The sequence below is a fragment of the Gorilla gorilla genome, chromosome 1 (assembly GCF_029281585.2).
Source record: "Gorilla gorilla gorilla isolate KB3781 chromosome 1, NHGRI_mGorGor1-v2.1_pri, whole genome shotgun sequence".
NCBI lineage: Eukaryota > Metazoa > Chordata > Mammalia > Primates > Hominidae > Gorilla > Gorilla gorilla.
The window spans coordinates 228319163-228333311 of record NC_073224.2 but is presented as its reverse complement, the minus strand read 5'-3'; the positions used below and the strand labels follow the sequence as shown (position 1 = coordinate 228333311).

The 14149-nt window shown below is 41.8% G+C and overlaps 1 protein-coding gene across 6 annotated transcripts in view; it reads left to right on the top strand.

The window, feature by feature from the left end:
* The window catches only part of VPS13D (vacuolar protein sorting 13 homolog D), a 281804-nt gene that overhangs the window by 34241 nt on the left and 233414 nt on the right, over positions 1–14149 (top strand). For 5 of the 6 annotated variants that reach the window (XM_031007143.3, XM_055384705.2, XM_031007141.3 and 2 more), the window contains exons 14-19: positions 2436–2566; positions 3395–3470; positions 4254–4424; positions 6533–6663; positions 8535–8667; positions 11340–13553. In XM_031007143.3, coding sequence (XP_030863003.3) covers positions 2436–2566; positions 3395–3470; positions 4254–4424; positions 6533–6663; positions 8535–8667; positions 11340–13553 — 2856 coding nt within the window. Of the gene's footprint in view, positions 1–2435; positions 2567–3394; positions 3471–4253; positions 4425–6532; positions 6664–8534; positions 8668–11339; positions 13554–14149 lie in introns of those variants that run through there. The other variant, XM_031007142.3, reaches the window with a different exon arrangement.

Genomic DNA, 14149 nt, shown 5'->3' with positions numbered 1-14149 from the left:
GAAATTATTAATAAAAGTGCTACTTCAGCGAACACATGAATGATCAGAAAGCAAAACAGCCTTACTGCTGCAATGGAGAAAGTTTGAATGGTCTGGATAGAAGATCAAAGCAGCCACAGCCTTTCCTTAAGCCAAAGCCTAATGCACAGCAAGGCCTTAACTCATTTCAGTTCTGGGATGGCTGGAAGAGGTGAGGAAACTGCAGAAGAAAAGTTTGAAGCTAGCAGAGGTTGGTTCATGAGTTTGAAGGAAAGAAGCCATCTCCATAACATAAAAGTGCAAGGTGAAGCAGCCAGTGCTGATGGGGAAGCTGCAGCAAGTTATCCAGAAGATCCAGCTAAGATCCTTGCTGTGCTAAATGATAGATTTTCATTGTAGATGAAAAGGCCTTCTATTGGAAGAAAATGCCATCTAGGACTTTTCATAGCTAGAGAGGAGAAGTCAATGCCTGGCTTCAAAGCTTCAAAGAACAGGCTGACTCTCTTGTTAGGGGCCAGTGCAGCTGGTGACTTTAAGTTGCTGATTTACCTTTCTGAAAATCCCAGGGCCCTTAAGAATTATGCTCAATCTCCTCTGCTTGTGTTGTATCAATGGAGCAACAAAGCTTGGATGATGACAGCACATCTGTTTACAGCATGGTTTACTGAAGATTTTAAGGCCACTGTGGAGACCTACTGCTCAGAAAAAAAGATTCCTTTCAAAATATTACTGCTCGTGGATAATGCATCCAGTCACTCAAGAGCTCTGCTGGGAGAAGTATAAAGAAATTAGTGTTGTTTTCATGCCTGCTAACACAACATCCATTCTGCATCCCATGGATCCAGGAGTAATTTCAACATTCAAGTTTGTTTGTTTCTTTAATTAATTACTTAATTTATTCAGAGATGAGCTCTCACTTTTTTGGCCAGGGTGGTCTCAAACTCCTGGCCTCAAACGATCCTCCTGCTTCAGCCCCCAAAGTGCTGGGATTGCAGGTGTGAGTCATCACTCCCAGCCTCAACTTTTATTATTTAAGAAATACATTTCATAGGCTGTAGGTGCCATAAATAGTGATTCCTCTGATGGACCTGGGTAAAGTATATAGAAAAGCTTCGGGAAAAGATTCACCATTCTAGATGCCATGAAGAACATTTGTAATTCATGGAAGGAGGTCAAAATATCAGCATTAACAGGAGTTTGGAAGAAATCAACCCTCTTGGATGACTTTGAGGGATTCAAGACTTAAGTGGAGGAAGTAACTGCAAATGTGGGGTAAATAGCAAGAGAACTAGAATTAGAAGTGGAACCTGAAGATGTGAGTGAATTGCTGGAATCTCATGATCAAACTTGAATGGATGAAGAGTTATTTCTTACAGATGAGCAAAGAAGGTAGTTTCTTGAGATGGAATCTACTCCTGGTGAAGATACTATGAACACTGTTGAAATGACAACCCAAGGCTGCGCATGGTGGCTCACGCCTGTAATCCCAGCACTTCGGGAGGCCAAGGCAGGGGGATCATTTCAGGCCAGGAGTTCACAACCAGCCTGGGCAACATAGCAAGACCCTATCTCTACTAAAAATTAAAAAAAAAATTAGTTGGTCATGGTGACATGCACCTGTAGCTACGTGGCAGACTGAGGTAGGAGGATCCCTTGAGCCCAGGACTTTGAAGTTACAGTGAGCTATGATTGCACCACTGCACTCCAGCCTGGGTGACAAAGCAAGACCTTGTCTCAAAAAAGAAAACAAAATAAAAAAAGGAAACGACAATAAAGTTTTTAGGATACTAAATCAACTTAGTTGCTAATGGCAGGGTTTGAGAGGATTGACTGTGGTTTTGAAAGAAATTCTACTGTGGTTAAATACATGCTGCTTTATCAAACAGCATCACCTGCTACAGAGAAATCTTCTGTGAAAGGAAGAGTCAGTTGATGTAGCAAACTTCGTTGTTGTCTTATTTTAAGAAATCACCGCAGTCACCCCAACACTTCAGCAACCACACCTTGATCAGTCAGCAGGCATCATCATGTAGGCAAGGCCTTCCACCAGCAAAAAGATTACAACTTGCTGAAGATTCACAGGATTGTTAGCACTTTCTAGCAATAAAATATTTTAAAATTAAGGTATCTATATTGTAGTTTCAGGCATAATGCTATTGCACACTCAGTACACTACTGTATAGTGTCAACATCACTTTTCTATGCACTGGGAAACCAAAACATTTGTGTGACTTGCTTTATTGTGATCCTCACTTTATTGCAGTGGTCTGGAACCAAACCCGCAATAGCTCCAATATGTGCCTGTAGATAGATAGGGTTTTTTTGTTTATTTGTTTAATTTCAAGGAAAAATAGTTCATCTATAATAATCTTCTGTAAAATAGAATATCTAATATTTTAAAAAACACATTAGGCTCTCATAAGCATTGTATCAACTATTTTATTTATCTTTTATAGATGTAAAACTTCTAGCAGAGTCTCTTCCTCGAAGAAATTCCTCTTTGCTTTCAGTCCGGTTGGGTGGACTGTTTCTTCGAGACCTGGCTACAGAAGGAACTATGTTTCCTCTTCTAGTCTTCCCTAATCCAGTATGTACAACAGTTGGATAGTTAATGTATCTAAGGTGTTGGTAAATTGTAGTCTGTTTTAGGCAAATGATAACTGATTCATTCTGACATTTGATCATCTTGAGACTGATGGGCTGGGATTGGAGAAGTTTCTTGAAATTGTTAAAGAGAAAATGTTGGTGACATTAATGGCTATGCCTTCTTGCACTCCTGTATTGTAGCCACCATGGTATATTTTGCTCTGATTTGGAAGAAAATGCTATAAGACCACTATTTTCTGCATTTCAAGGTCAATGTTTGGGTTTCCTCTGTATCTGACAGTCATTTTCATGCCTTCTGACCCTTAGTCACTGACATGAAATCTCGTCTTGCCAGGGTCCCAAAACAGAAACATCTCAAGTTTTCTATATATATGTAATTTTTAAAATATACGTTATTAACGATAAGATCTTTGATCTTAAGTTGGCAACAAGCTGTCTAAATGGTTGAGTAGTTAACCCCTTATTCTGTCCATAGTTTTGTTTTGGTTGGGGGAACGTTATGGAGAGGGTGGGAAGGCCGACTTAAAGTTTGAAAAGTTAGACATGTTTAATTTTCATTTAGCAACTGTTCATTAAATGTGCTGAGTGCAAAGTAGCATATTGTCAGTACAAAGGAAAAGATGTGGTCTCACTAGATTGGAGAAAGGGCAGAAAACGAAACAATTCTGCAAGTACTCAATCTGAGGTAAAGTGAGTTTTGATTTGATGGTGCTAAGGGAGTGTGTTGCTAAAGGGTAAGATGGGTTTGTTTAGTGAATTGTCCCCTCTCACGCTGACGTTTACGCATTTTTATGTGTTTGTTTAATAGCAAAAAGAAGTTGGCAGAGTCTCACAATCTTTTGGTCTACAAACTACATCTGCAGACAGAAGTGATCATTACCCAGGTAATTTGTCCTATGTTGTTTTTTTTAAAATTTAAAAATTTTTTAAATTAATTTTTCTTTGAGACAGGGCCTCACTCTGTCACCAGGCTGGAGTGCAGTGGTGTGATCTTGGCTCACTGCAACCTCTGCCTCCCGGGTTCGAGTGATTCTCATGCCCTAGCCAGGATTACTGGTGTGTGCCACCATGTCCGGATAATTTTAGTATATTTAGTAGAGATGGGGTTTTGCTATGTTGTCCAGGCTGGTCTTGAACTCCTGAGCTCAAGCCACCCACCCTCCTTGGCCTCCCAAAGTGCTGGGATTACAAGTGTGAGCCACCATGCCTGAGCTTTTTTTTTTTTTTTTTTAAATAATTTAAAAATTCTTTTTGGGGGACTTTCGAGCAAAAACCAGATCAGTAGTCTTTGATCAGTAGTAAAAGAGGGAATGTTTTCTGTTTTGTGCGCAGTGGTTTGCTGTGTGCGCCAGGGTTTCACTTGGAGACAGCCTGGTCCTCTCTCAGTGGAGCTGCAAACTTGGGGCTAACTGGGCAACCTTGTAGGGTCTTCAGGTCCTTGGTTTCCATGATATGGGAGCTAATACAATAGGCCAGTCTACACAATTCCTGTGGAAAATTAAACAGTCAATCCTGATTAGGCTTTCTATTTTAAAGATAGGCATAAATGTGAACTAATTGAAAAATAATTTAGAAAATGTCTGTTTTTCCAGAATTCCTCACAGGTCTATTAATAAGGTTATAGTTTTTGCTTTGTTCCATGTTCTTATTCCTATTCTTTCCTTTAGCTGCAGACCCAGATGACCCAGTTTTTGAGATGCTGTATGAGAGAAATCCGGCGCACAGCCACTTTGAGAGGCGGCTCAATGTCAGCACAAGGCCCTTGAACATCATATACAATCCGCAGGCCATTAAAAAAGTAGCAGACTTTTTCTACAAGGGAAAGGTTCATACCTCAGGTTAACTTTTTTGTTTGTTTGATCTTATGTTCCTTTTGAAAAACATCTTTATTGTTATTTCTGGTGTTCTGGACAAGGGTTATTCAGATGCTCTGATAGTGACAAAAAAGGCCTGCAGAGTAAGTCAATAGGGTTGCCCTGTCCTGTTACTAAATCAGGGTAGATGTTTGTGGACAGTCTTTTCCAAGAGAAATCTATATCCTTAAATATTTTCTCTTTGTTTGCCTCCATTTAGCATGTATTTTTTCATACTTTTCGTTTCTGTTTTTTTTCCCATTTTTATTTCATATTGTCATTCTGAATAATGGCACCAAAGAATAGCAGCTGTACTTTTTGAAAGCCACTACCTTTGAATCGGTACCTATCTTAAAATATTACCAAGAGTAATTGAAAGGCAATAAAATAGTATGGGGTGGGGGAGTTCATCATCTTTTTTAGGTTTCTCAATTGCAAAACATTCTTATAAAAATAGATGAAAGTACTACAGGCATAGTTTCATGATATTGATTTAACCACGGCTGTATGTTCAGCCAGAATTGTAACTGGAAATCTGCATCTTGGAACTGAAAAGCGATGATCTCTATACTTTTTATTTCACTAGGACAGTGGTTTCCTTGGCTACCCAGGATATTTTAGACCAGTGAACTGAGGAGGAATGTTCAAGAATTTCCTTCTAGATGACAGGATCAGTGGTCTCTTTGACCTCCTTTGTGCAGCATTAAATACTGCAAAGTTGTAAATGTAATCACTGATTTATTTATGCCTCCCTTTGTTCCCCAAGAAGATTTGAAACAGTAGGTGCAGAAAAAATACTTTTATGGACAGGGAGATTTATAAAACAATAGTATTTTCCTAAATGTCCCTTCCCCCTTTATTACAATGAATCTGTTTTAGTTTTTGGACTAGTTTTTTAGTCTCTTCATATAAACAGTAGCCATAAATGCCGTGACTTCATTGCTGTGTTACTGATAGAATATAGAAGGTGGCCAGGCACAGTGGTTCATACCTGTAATCCTAGAACTTTGAGAGTCGAGGCTGGGGGATTGCTTGAGCCCAGGAGTTTGAGACTAGCCTGGGCAACATAGTGAGACCTCATCTCTACTAAAAAAAGAAAATAAAATAAAATTAATCAGGCATGGTGGTGTGTGCCTGTAGCCCCAGCTACTCGGGAGGCTGAGGCAGAATGATTGCTTGAGGCTGGGAGTTCGAGGGTGCAGTGAGCTATGATTACACCACTGCACTCCAGCCTGGGCAACACAGCAAGATCCTGTCTTAAAAAGAAAGAATATAGAAAGGCTGGGTGTGGTGATTCACACCTGTAATCTCAGCACTTTGGGAGGCTGAGGCAGGCGGATCACTGGAGGTCAGGAGTTCAAGACCAGCCTAGCCAACATGGTGAAACCCTATCTCTACTAAAAATACAAAAATTAGCTGGGTGTGGTGGTGTGCACCTGTAATCCCAGCTACTCGGGAGGCAGGAGACTCACTTGAACCTGGGAGGCGGAGGCTGCAGTGAGCCAAGATCATGCCACTGCACTCCAGCCTAGGAGACAGAGTGGGACTTTGTCTTAAAAAAGAAGAAGAAAAAAAGAATATAGAAGGCATTTCCTTTGAAATTCCATTTTCTCTTTCAGTGCTTTTTAAGAATTTTGAAATATAGTAGTTTGGAATCTTTCAGAAAATGGCTTAAGAAATTCTAGTAACTTAGGTACACTTCTCTCACTTGCCTCCTCTCCCCCATGGCTGTCCATCCACTTACGCTTTTTTGTCTCATTCCTGTTACCCTGCATTATGCCAGGTCATACTGGAGTAAGAAACTGTTGTTACTGATTTGCTTTTTTCCTTGAGACAGGGTCTTGCTCTGTCACCCCAGGCTAGAGTGCAGTGGCATGATCACGGCTCACTGCAGCCTCAGTCTCCTGGGCTCAGGCATCCTCCTGCCTTGGCCTCCCAAAGTGCTGGGATTACGAGTGTGAGCCACCATGCCCAGCCTGATTTTTTTTTTTTTTTAAGCTTTGATGGAAATTCTTGGTGAGAATTGATGTAGCATTTTTGTTCACCCAGCTGTGTGAAAATTCTGACTCTGCTGTGTATTTCCAACCTTGCAGGTTTTGGTTATCAGTCTGAACTTGAGCTGAGAGTGGCTGAAGCTGCCCGAAGACAATATAACAAGCTGAAGATGCAGACCAAGGCAGAAATCCGGCAGACTCTTGATCGTTTGCTAGTGGGTGATTTCATTGTAAGTGGGCACCCATAAACACTCTTTGGGGATTGGGGAAGGGGCAGGAATTCTTTCCATCAAGTCACTACCTACTGTAGAGAGGCTTACTTATATCAATTGTGCTGACTGAGTAAACTGAAAATATTAAATCCTTATCAGCTAGCATAGAATAAAATCTTGTGTCTTTTATAGTCAGGGTTTAGCTAATAAAATGAATGACTGTGACTAGATTCTGTGTCTCCTTGGACCAGGATGAGGTTACTTTCAAGATTCATCTTTGTGCTGGGTGCTATGGCTCACACCTGTAATCCCAGCACTTTGGGAGGCTGAGGTGGGCAGATCACTTGAGGTCAGGAGTTCGAGACCAGCCTGGCCAACAGGGTGAAACCCCATCTCTACTAAAAATACAAGAATTAGCTGGGTATGGTGGTGAGTCCCTGTAATCCCAGCTACTCAGGAGGCGGAGGCAGGAGAATCACTTGAACCTGGGAGGCGGAGGTTGCAGTGAGTCGAGATTGTACCACTGCACTCCAGCCTGGGCAACAGAGTGAGACTGTCTCAAAAAGAAGAAGAAAAAAAAGACTCGTGTTTGTTCCATTTTCCAGACCTGATACTTTGTGCATGTTTCATGTGAGAGTTTCTCTTTTTTGCTTACTGTTACCAGAAGAGACAACTGGAATGATGCCTCAGCTTCTATTCTGGGGTGTGATGATAGGTACTTTGTGATGCCAAATGACCAGCTGTCATGAGGATGCCATAGATAGGGAGGGCCAAGAGACATCTTCACAGTCCAGTAGGTAGGCTGGGCAAGGTGGCCCATGCCTATAATCCTGGCACTTTGGGAGGTGGAGGTGGGAGGATCATTTGAGCTCAGGAGTTCGAGACCAGCCTGGGCAACATAGTGAGACCTTGTCTCTACAAAAAATAAAAAAATTAGCTGGGCCTGGTAGCACATACCTGTAGTCCCAGCTGTTCAGGAGGCTGAGGCGGGAGGATTGCTTGAGCCCAGGAATTGGAGGGTGCAGTGAGCTATGATCTGCCCTCTAGCCTGGGTGACAGAGTGAGACCTTGTCTCAAGAAATCAAAATAGTCCAGTAAAGCACAGTTTCTCAGGTGACATGGAGGTGCACTGCTACAGTACAGCAGCAGGTGGCACAGTGAGAAAAAGTGTGGCTTCTTTTGGACAGTGCAGAGTAAGTTATAGGTGTCAGAGAAGCAGAAATGATCCAAGTAAAATGGGGTGTGTAGTATGGGATGGAGAATTAGTCCTGTTTTTTGTTTTGGGGTGTGTGTGTGTGTGTGTGTGTGTGTGTGTGTTTCTACATAAAGTATGATAATTAGTATTCTTGTAAACAAAAGAGGTTTCTTTTTGGTAATGTAAATTAGCTTTTGCCACATACATACAGTTGAGGCTGATTTTGGTTGGAGGGAAGAACAATGAACAAATCATGAATTGGTGTGTTATTTATATTTCAAATGTCAAAGCTTATGTTTCTCACTAAGATATTTTGGTATGGAAGTTCATGGTTACCAATGCCCCTGAATAAGTAAAAATGTTTAGAATTCTATGTTTATTTGAATTCTATAATTTCTATAATCCTTTAAAGTATTAAACCCTATAAATTAGAAACAAAATCTTTCTTAAGTACAGACTCTCCCCTATTTAGTTATTTGCTATTTTTTTTCTCCCCTGTTCAGATACTTGCCTGTGGTAATTTCTCAGATCCTCAAGCATTTACATCTACTTTTGTCTTAGACTTTTTGCTGTAATACATTAGATCACTGAGTCACTCCATAATCCTAGCTGCAGCTTCCAGAAATGCTTGAGCACCATGGATAAAGCTGTTGGGTTTCGGCAGTTATGGTTAATGACTGTTTTATTTGTACAGGAGGAGAGTAAACGATGGACCGTGCGACTGGATATTTCTGCCCCTCAGGTGATATTTCCTGATGATTTCAAATTCAAGAATCCTGTGTTAGTTGTCGTGGATCTAGGAAGAATGCTTTTGACGAACACCCAAGGTATAGTGTGAGTGGGAAATAATGAAAACCTGCCTTGGTAGATGGATGATCTATCTATGATTATCTGAGTAAAGCTTAATAAAATGTTTATGTAACATTTTTAAACTTCAAGGTTCATCTGTAACTTTTTAAATAATGAAATAATGAAAACATATCTTGGTAGATCGACCTATCTATGATTATCTAAGTAAAGCTTAATAAAATGTTTACATAACATTTTAAGACCTGAGGGTTCACTTGTTACTTATAAAATAATAGCTTTATTGAGATAATTCTAAGTTTTAAATGTATAGTGCGGTTGTTTTTGGTATGTGGATAGAATTGTGCAGTTCTCACTGCTATTTAATATCGGGAGGACTTTTGCATCTTCCCCCACTGAAACTCTGTGTGTACCCATTAAACACCAATTCACCTTCTCGCTCCCCATCCCCTGGCAACCACTAATCTTTCTGTCTCTGGATTTGTCTGTTCTGAACATTTCATATGATGGAATAATGCCATGTGTGGCCTTTTATGTCTGGCTTTTTCATTTAGCATGACATTTTCAAGGTTCTTCTGTGTTGTAATATATACTGATACTTCCTTCCTTCGTATAGCCGAATAATAGTCCATTGTGTGGCTGTTCCGCATTTTGTTTATCCTTTCATTTGTTCATGGCCATTTGAGTTGCTTCCACTCTTTCGCTATTAGGCATATTGCTGCTGTGAGCATTCATGTACAGGTTTTTGTATAAACATATATTTTCTTTTTCTTTTAAATTTTTTTTCTTTTTTATAGACCCGCATTTCTGCAATGTAGACATATATTTTTAATTCTTTATATACCTAGAAGTGGAGTTGCTGAGCCATGTGGTAACTCTACGTTTTAATATTTTGAGGAAGTACCAAATTATTTTTGTTTGTTTTTTTGAGATGGAGTCTCACTCTGTCGCCCAGGCTGGAGTGTGGTGGTGCCATCTCAGGTCACTGCAACCTCTGCCTCCCAGGTTCAAGCAATTCTCCTGCCTCAGCCTCCTGAGTAGCTGGAATTACAGGCGCCCACCACTATGCCCAGCTAATTTTTGTATCTTTAGTAGGGATGGGGTTTCTCCACGTTGGCCAGTCTGGTCTCAACTCCTGACCTCAGGTGATCCACCCACCTTGGCATCCCAAAGTGCTGGGATTATAGGCGTGAGCCACCGCACCTGGCCAATTTTTTGTATTTTTAGTAGAGACAGGGTTTCGCCATGTTGGCCAGGCTGGTTTTGAACTCCTGACCTCAAAGTGATCTACCCGTCTTGGCAACCCAAAGTGCTGGGATTACAGGTGTGAGCCACCACGCCCGGCCAATTTTTGTATTTTTAGTAGAGATGGGGTTTCGCCATGTTGGCCAGGCAGGTCTCAAACTCCTAACCTCAAGCAATCTGCCTGTCTTAGTCTCCCAAAGTGCTGGGATTGCAGGTGTGAGCCACTATGCCCAGCCCCAGTGGTGTATTTTTATAGTTGTCTTGGCGCTGCTCAGCTGGAGAAAGAGGGGCTGATTGTGGACTCTGGGGCCACACAATTGCATATTGATCAGTTACCACTCACCAAGCACTACCTCGGCACTATGAAGACTGTGTTGACCAAGAAAGATGAGACCTCTCTTCTCTCAGAACATCCAGTGGATGCTGGGCCGTGGTGGCTCACGCCTGTAATCCCCAGCACTTTGGGAGGCTGAGGTGGGTGGATTACATGAGGTCAGGAGTTCAAGGCCAGCCTGGCCAACATGGTGAAACCCTGTCTCTACTAAAAATACAAAAAATTGGCAAGGTGCGGTGGCTCACGCCTGTAATCCCAGCACTTAGGGAGGCTGAGGTGGGCGGATCACCTGAGGTCAGGACTTCGAGACCAGTCTGGCCAACATGGTGAAACCCTGTGTCTACTAAAAGTACAAAAATTAGCCAGGCATGGTGACAGGCACATGTAATCCCAGCTGTCCGGGAGGCTGAGGCAGGAGAATCTCTTGAACCTGGGAGTTGGAAGTTGTAGTGAGCCAAGATCATGCCACTGCACTCCAGCCTGGGTGACAGAATGAGACTCCATCTCAAAAATAAATAAAAATAAATAAATAAAAATGTAAAAAATACAAAAAATTAGCCGGGCATGGTGGTGCACGCCTGTAATCCCAGCTGCTTGGGAGGCCGAGACAGTAGAATCGCTTAAACCTGAGAGGCAGAGGTTGCAGTGAACTGAGATCGTGCCATTGCACTCCAGCCTGGGTAACAGAGTGAGACTTCACCTGAAATAAAAGAACATTCCAGTGGGGGAAACAAATGAACACACAGAAAAAGGAAAAGAAATGAAAGACTCTAGAGAGGGACGTAAGAAAGGGTTGGTGAAAGCAGCTCACGCCCATGGCAAGGCAGGGGAGAAGTGGGGAGGCAGCATTGGGTCAGCAGGTGGCGCTCATGTCAGGGGGCCTCCAGCTTTTTTCGTGTCCATACTTTTTTATATTTGTGTTTTGATTTCCAAATTTATAGGTAAATTCACACTTAGAAAATGGTAAACAAAGATATTATGCTTAAGAGTTTTCCTCAGTTTTCTTAAACAAACTGGGGTTGGTTGATTCTCTGCCTTTCATAATTATTACATTAAGGGAAAGAGGATGGAAATAGCAGACATATATTTGAATCTTCTTTTTTTTATCTGCAGATAACTCCAGGAGGAAAAGTAGGGATGGGTCAGCATCTGAAGAGACCCAGTTTAGTGATGATGAATATAAGACCCCCCTGGCCACACCTCCTAACACCCCACCTCCCGAGTCAAGCAGCAGCAATGGAGAGAAAACACCTCCCTTTTCTGGAGTTGAGTTCAGTGAAGAACAGCTTCAAGCACATTTAATGAGCACAAAGATGTATGAGAGGTACTCGCTGTCATTTATGGACCTCCAGATCATGGTTGGACGAGTGAAAGACAATTGGAAGCATGTCCAGGATATTGACGTGGGACCAACACATGTGGTAGAGAAGTTCAACGTTCACCTACAGTTAGAGCGTCGATTGATTTATACTTCAGATCCCAAATATCCAGGAGCCGTGCTCTCAGGCAACTTACCAGACTTAAAAATCCACATTAATGAAGATAAAATATCTGCACTAAAGAATTGCTTTGCTCTGCTCACCACCCCAGAAATGAAAACTTCTGACACTCAGATTAAAGAAAAGATTTTTCCCCAGGAGGAGCAGCGGGGAAGTTTGCAAGACTCCGTAATGAATTTAACCCAGAGCATTGTGATGTTGGAGCAGCATACCCGCGAGGTTCTGGTGGAGTCGCAGCTCCTCCTGGCGGAATTTAAAGTGAACTGTATGCAGCTTGGTGTTGAGAGCAATGGCCGGTACATTTCTGTGCTCAAGGTGTTTGGTACCAATGCTCACTTTGTGAAGAGGCCTTATGATGCTGAAGTCTCCCTAACTGTTCATGGTTTGCTCCTGGTGGATACCATGCAGACATATGGTGCTGATTTTGACCTTTTGATGGCTTCACATAAGAACTTGAGCTTTGATATTCCAACGGGAAGCCTTCGGGATAGCAGGGCCCAGTCTCCTGTCTCTGGACCGAATGTGGCCCACTTAACTGATGGAGCTACACTGAACGACCGATCAGCTACTAGTGTTTCACTTGACAAAATTCTTACCAAAGAGCAAGAGTCCCTTATTAAGTTGGAATATCAGTTTGTGAGTTCAGAGTGCCCATCGATGAATTTAGACAGTACTCTTCAGGTGATTTCCCTACAGGTGAATAATTTAGATATTATCCTCAATCCAGAGACCATTGTGGAGCTAATTGGTTTTCTTCAAAAATCCTTTCCCAAGGAAAAAGATGATTTAAGTCCTCAACCTTTAATGACTGATTTTGAAAGAAGCTTCAGAGAACAAGGAACTTACCAGTCTACATATGAACAAAACACTGAGGTTGCAGTGGAAATCCATAGGCTGAACTTACTGCTTCTTCGGACAGTGGGCATGGCAAATGGAGAGAAATATGGCAGAAAAATTGCAACTGCAAGTATAGGTGGCACCAAAGTTAATGTCTCAATGGGTAGCACGTTTGACATGAATGGTTCCCTCGGCTGTTTACAGCTTATGGATTTGACACAAGATAACGTTAAAAACCAGTATGTTGTCAGCATTGGGAATTCTGTAGGCTATGAAAATATCATCAGTGATATTGGCTACTTTGAATCTGTGTTTGTCAGAATGGAAGATGCAGCCCTCACTGAAGCTTTGAGTTTCACGTTTGTTGAGAGATCTAAACAGGAGTGTTTTCTCAACCTGAAGATGGCTTCTTTACATTATAACCACTCTGCTAAGTTTTTGAAGGAGTTGACGTTATCCATGGACGAACTGGAAGAAAATTTTCGAAGTATGCTGAAAAGCGCAGCCACCAAAGTCACCACAGTACTAGCTACCAAGACTGCCGAGTATAGCGAGATGGTATCGCTCTTTGAAACTCCAAGGAAGACTCGGGAACCCTTTATCTTAGAGGAAAATGAAATATATGGGTTTGACCTAGCTTCGTCTCATTTGGACACTGTAAAGCTAATCTTGAACATAAACATTGAATCACCAGTTGTTTCTATCCCTCGGAAGCCGGGGAGCCCTGAGTTGTTGGTGGGACACTTGGGACAGATATTCATCCAGAATTTTGTGGCGGGAGATGATGAATCCAGAAGTGACCGTCTGCAGGTGGAAATCAAGGACATTAAACTGTATTCTTTGAATTGCACCCAGTTGGCAGGTAGAGAAGCTGTTGGGTCTGAAGGAAGCCGGATGTTTTGCCCACCTTCCGGGTCTGGCAGTGCCAACAGTCAGGAGGAAGCTCGTTTCACACGACATGATTTCTTTGAATCTTTGCATAGAGGTCAAGGTGAGGAGCATCAGTCTTTTGTTCTATTTTGTTTAATGATTGAAAACCCAGCTCACGGAGTCCTTTGCTTAAAACAGCAACAATAAAATCCTTTTCTTTTAGAATAATCCTCAGTTAATATTTAAGAAATCAAAGAGTTTTAATAGAATGCCTTGTAGTAGGTTGGCATGTTTTCACCCTTTTCCATTTAATGTCATATTTGACAAAACAGGAATTTACTTACTTTTATTTTTATTTTTTTTTGGTTTTTTGAGATGGAGTTTTGCTCTTGTTGCCCAGGCTGGAGTGCAATGATGCAGTCTCAGCTCACTGCAACCTCTACCTCCCAGGTTCAAGTGATTCTCCTGGCTCAGCCTCCCAAGTAGCTGGGATTACTTACAGGCACCCGCTACCACGCCCGGCTAATTTTTGTATTTTTAGTAGAGACAGGGTTTCACCATGTTGGCCAGGCTGGTCTCGAACTCGTGACCTCAGGTGATCTGCCTGCCTTGGCCTCCCAAAGTGTTGGGATTACAAGCGTGACCAACCGCGCTCAGGCAGGAATTTATTTTTTTGAAGTGTTCCAGCTTGAAACTGTATGAGTGCTTATTTACAGA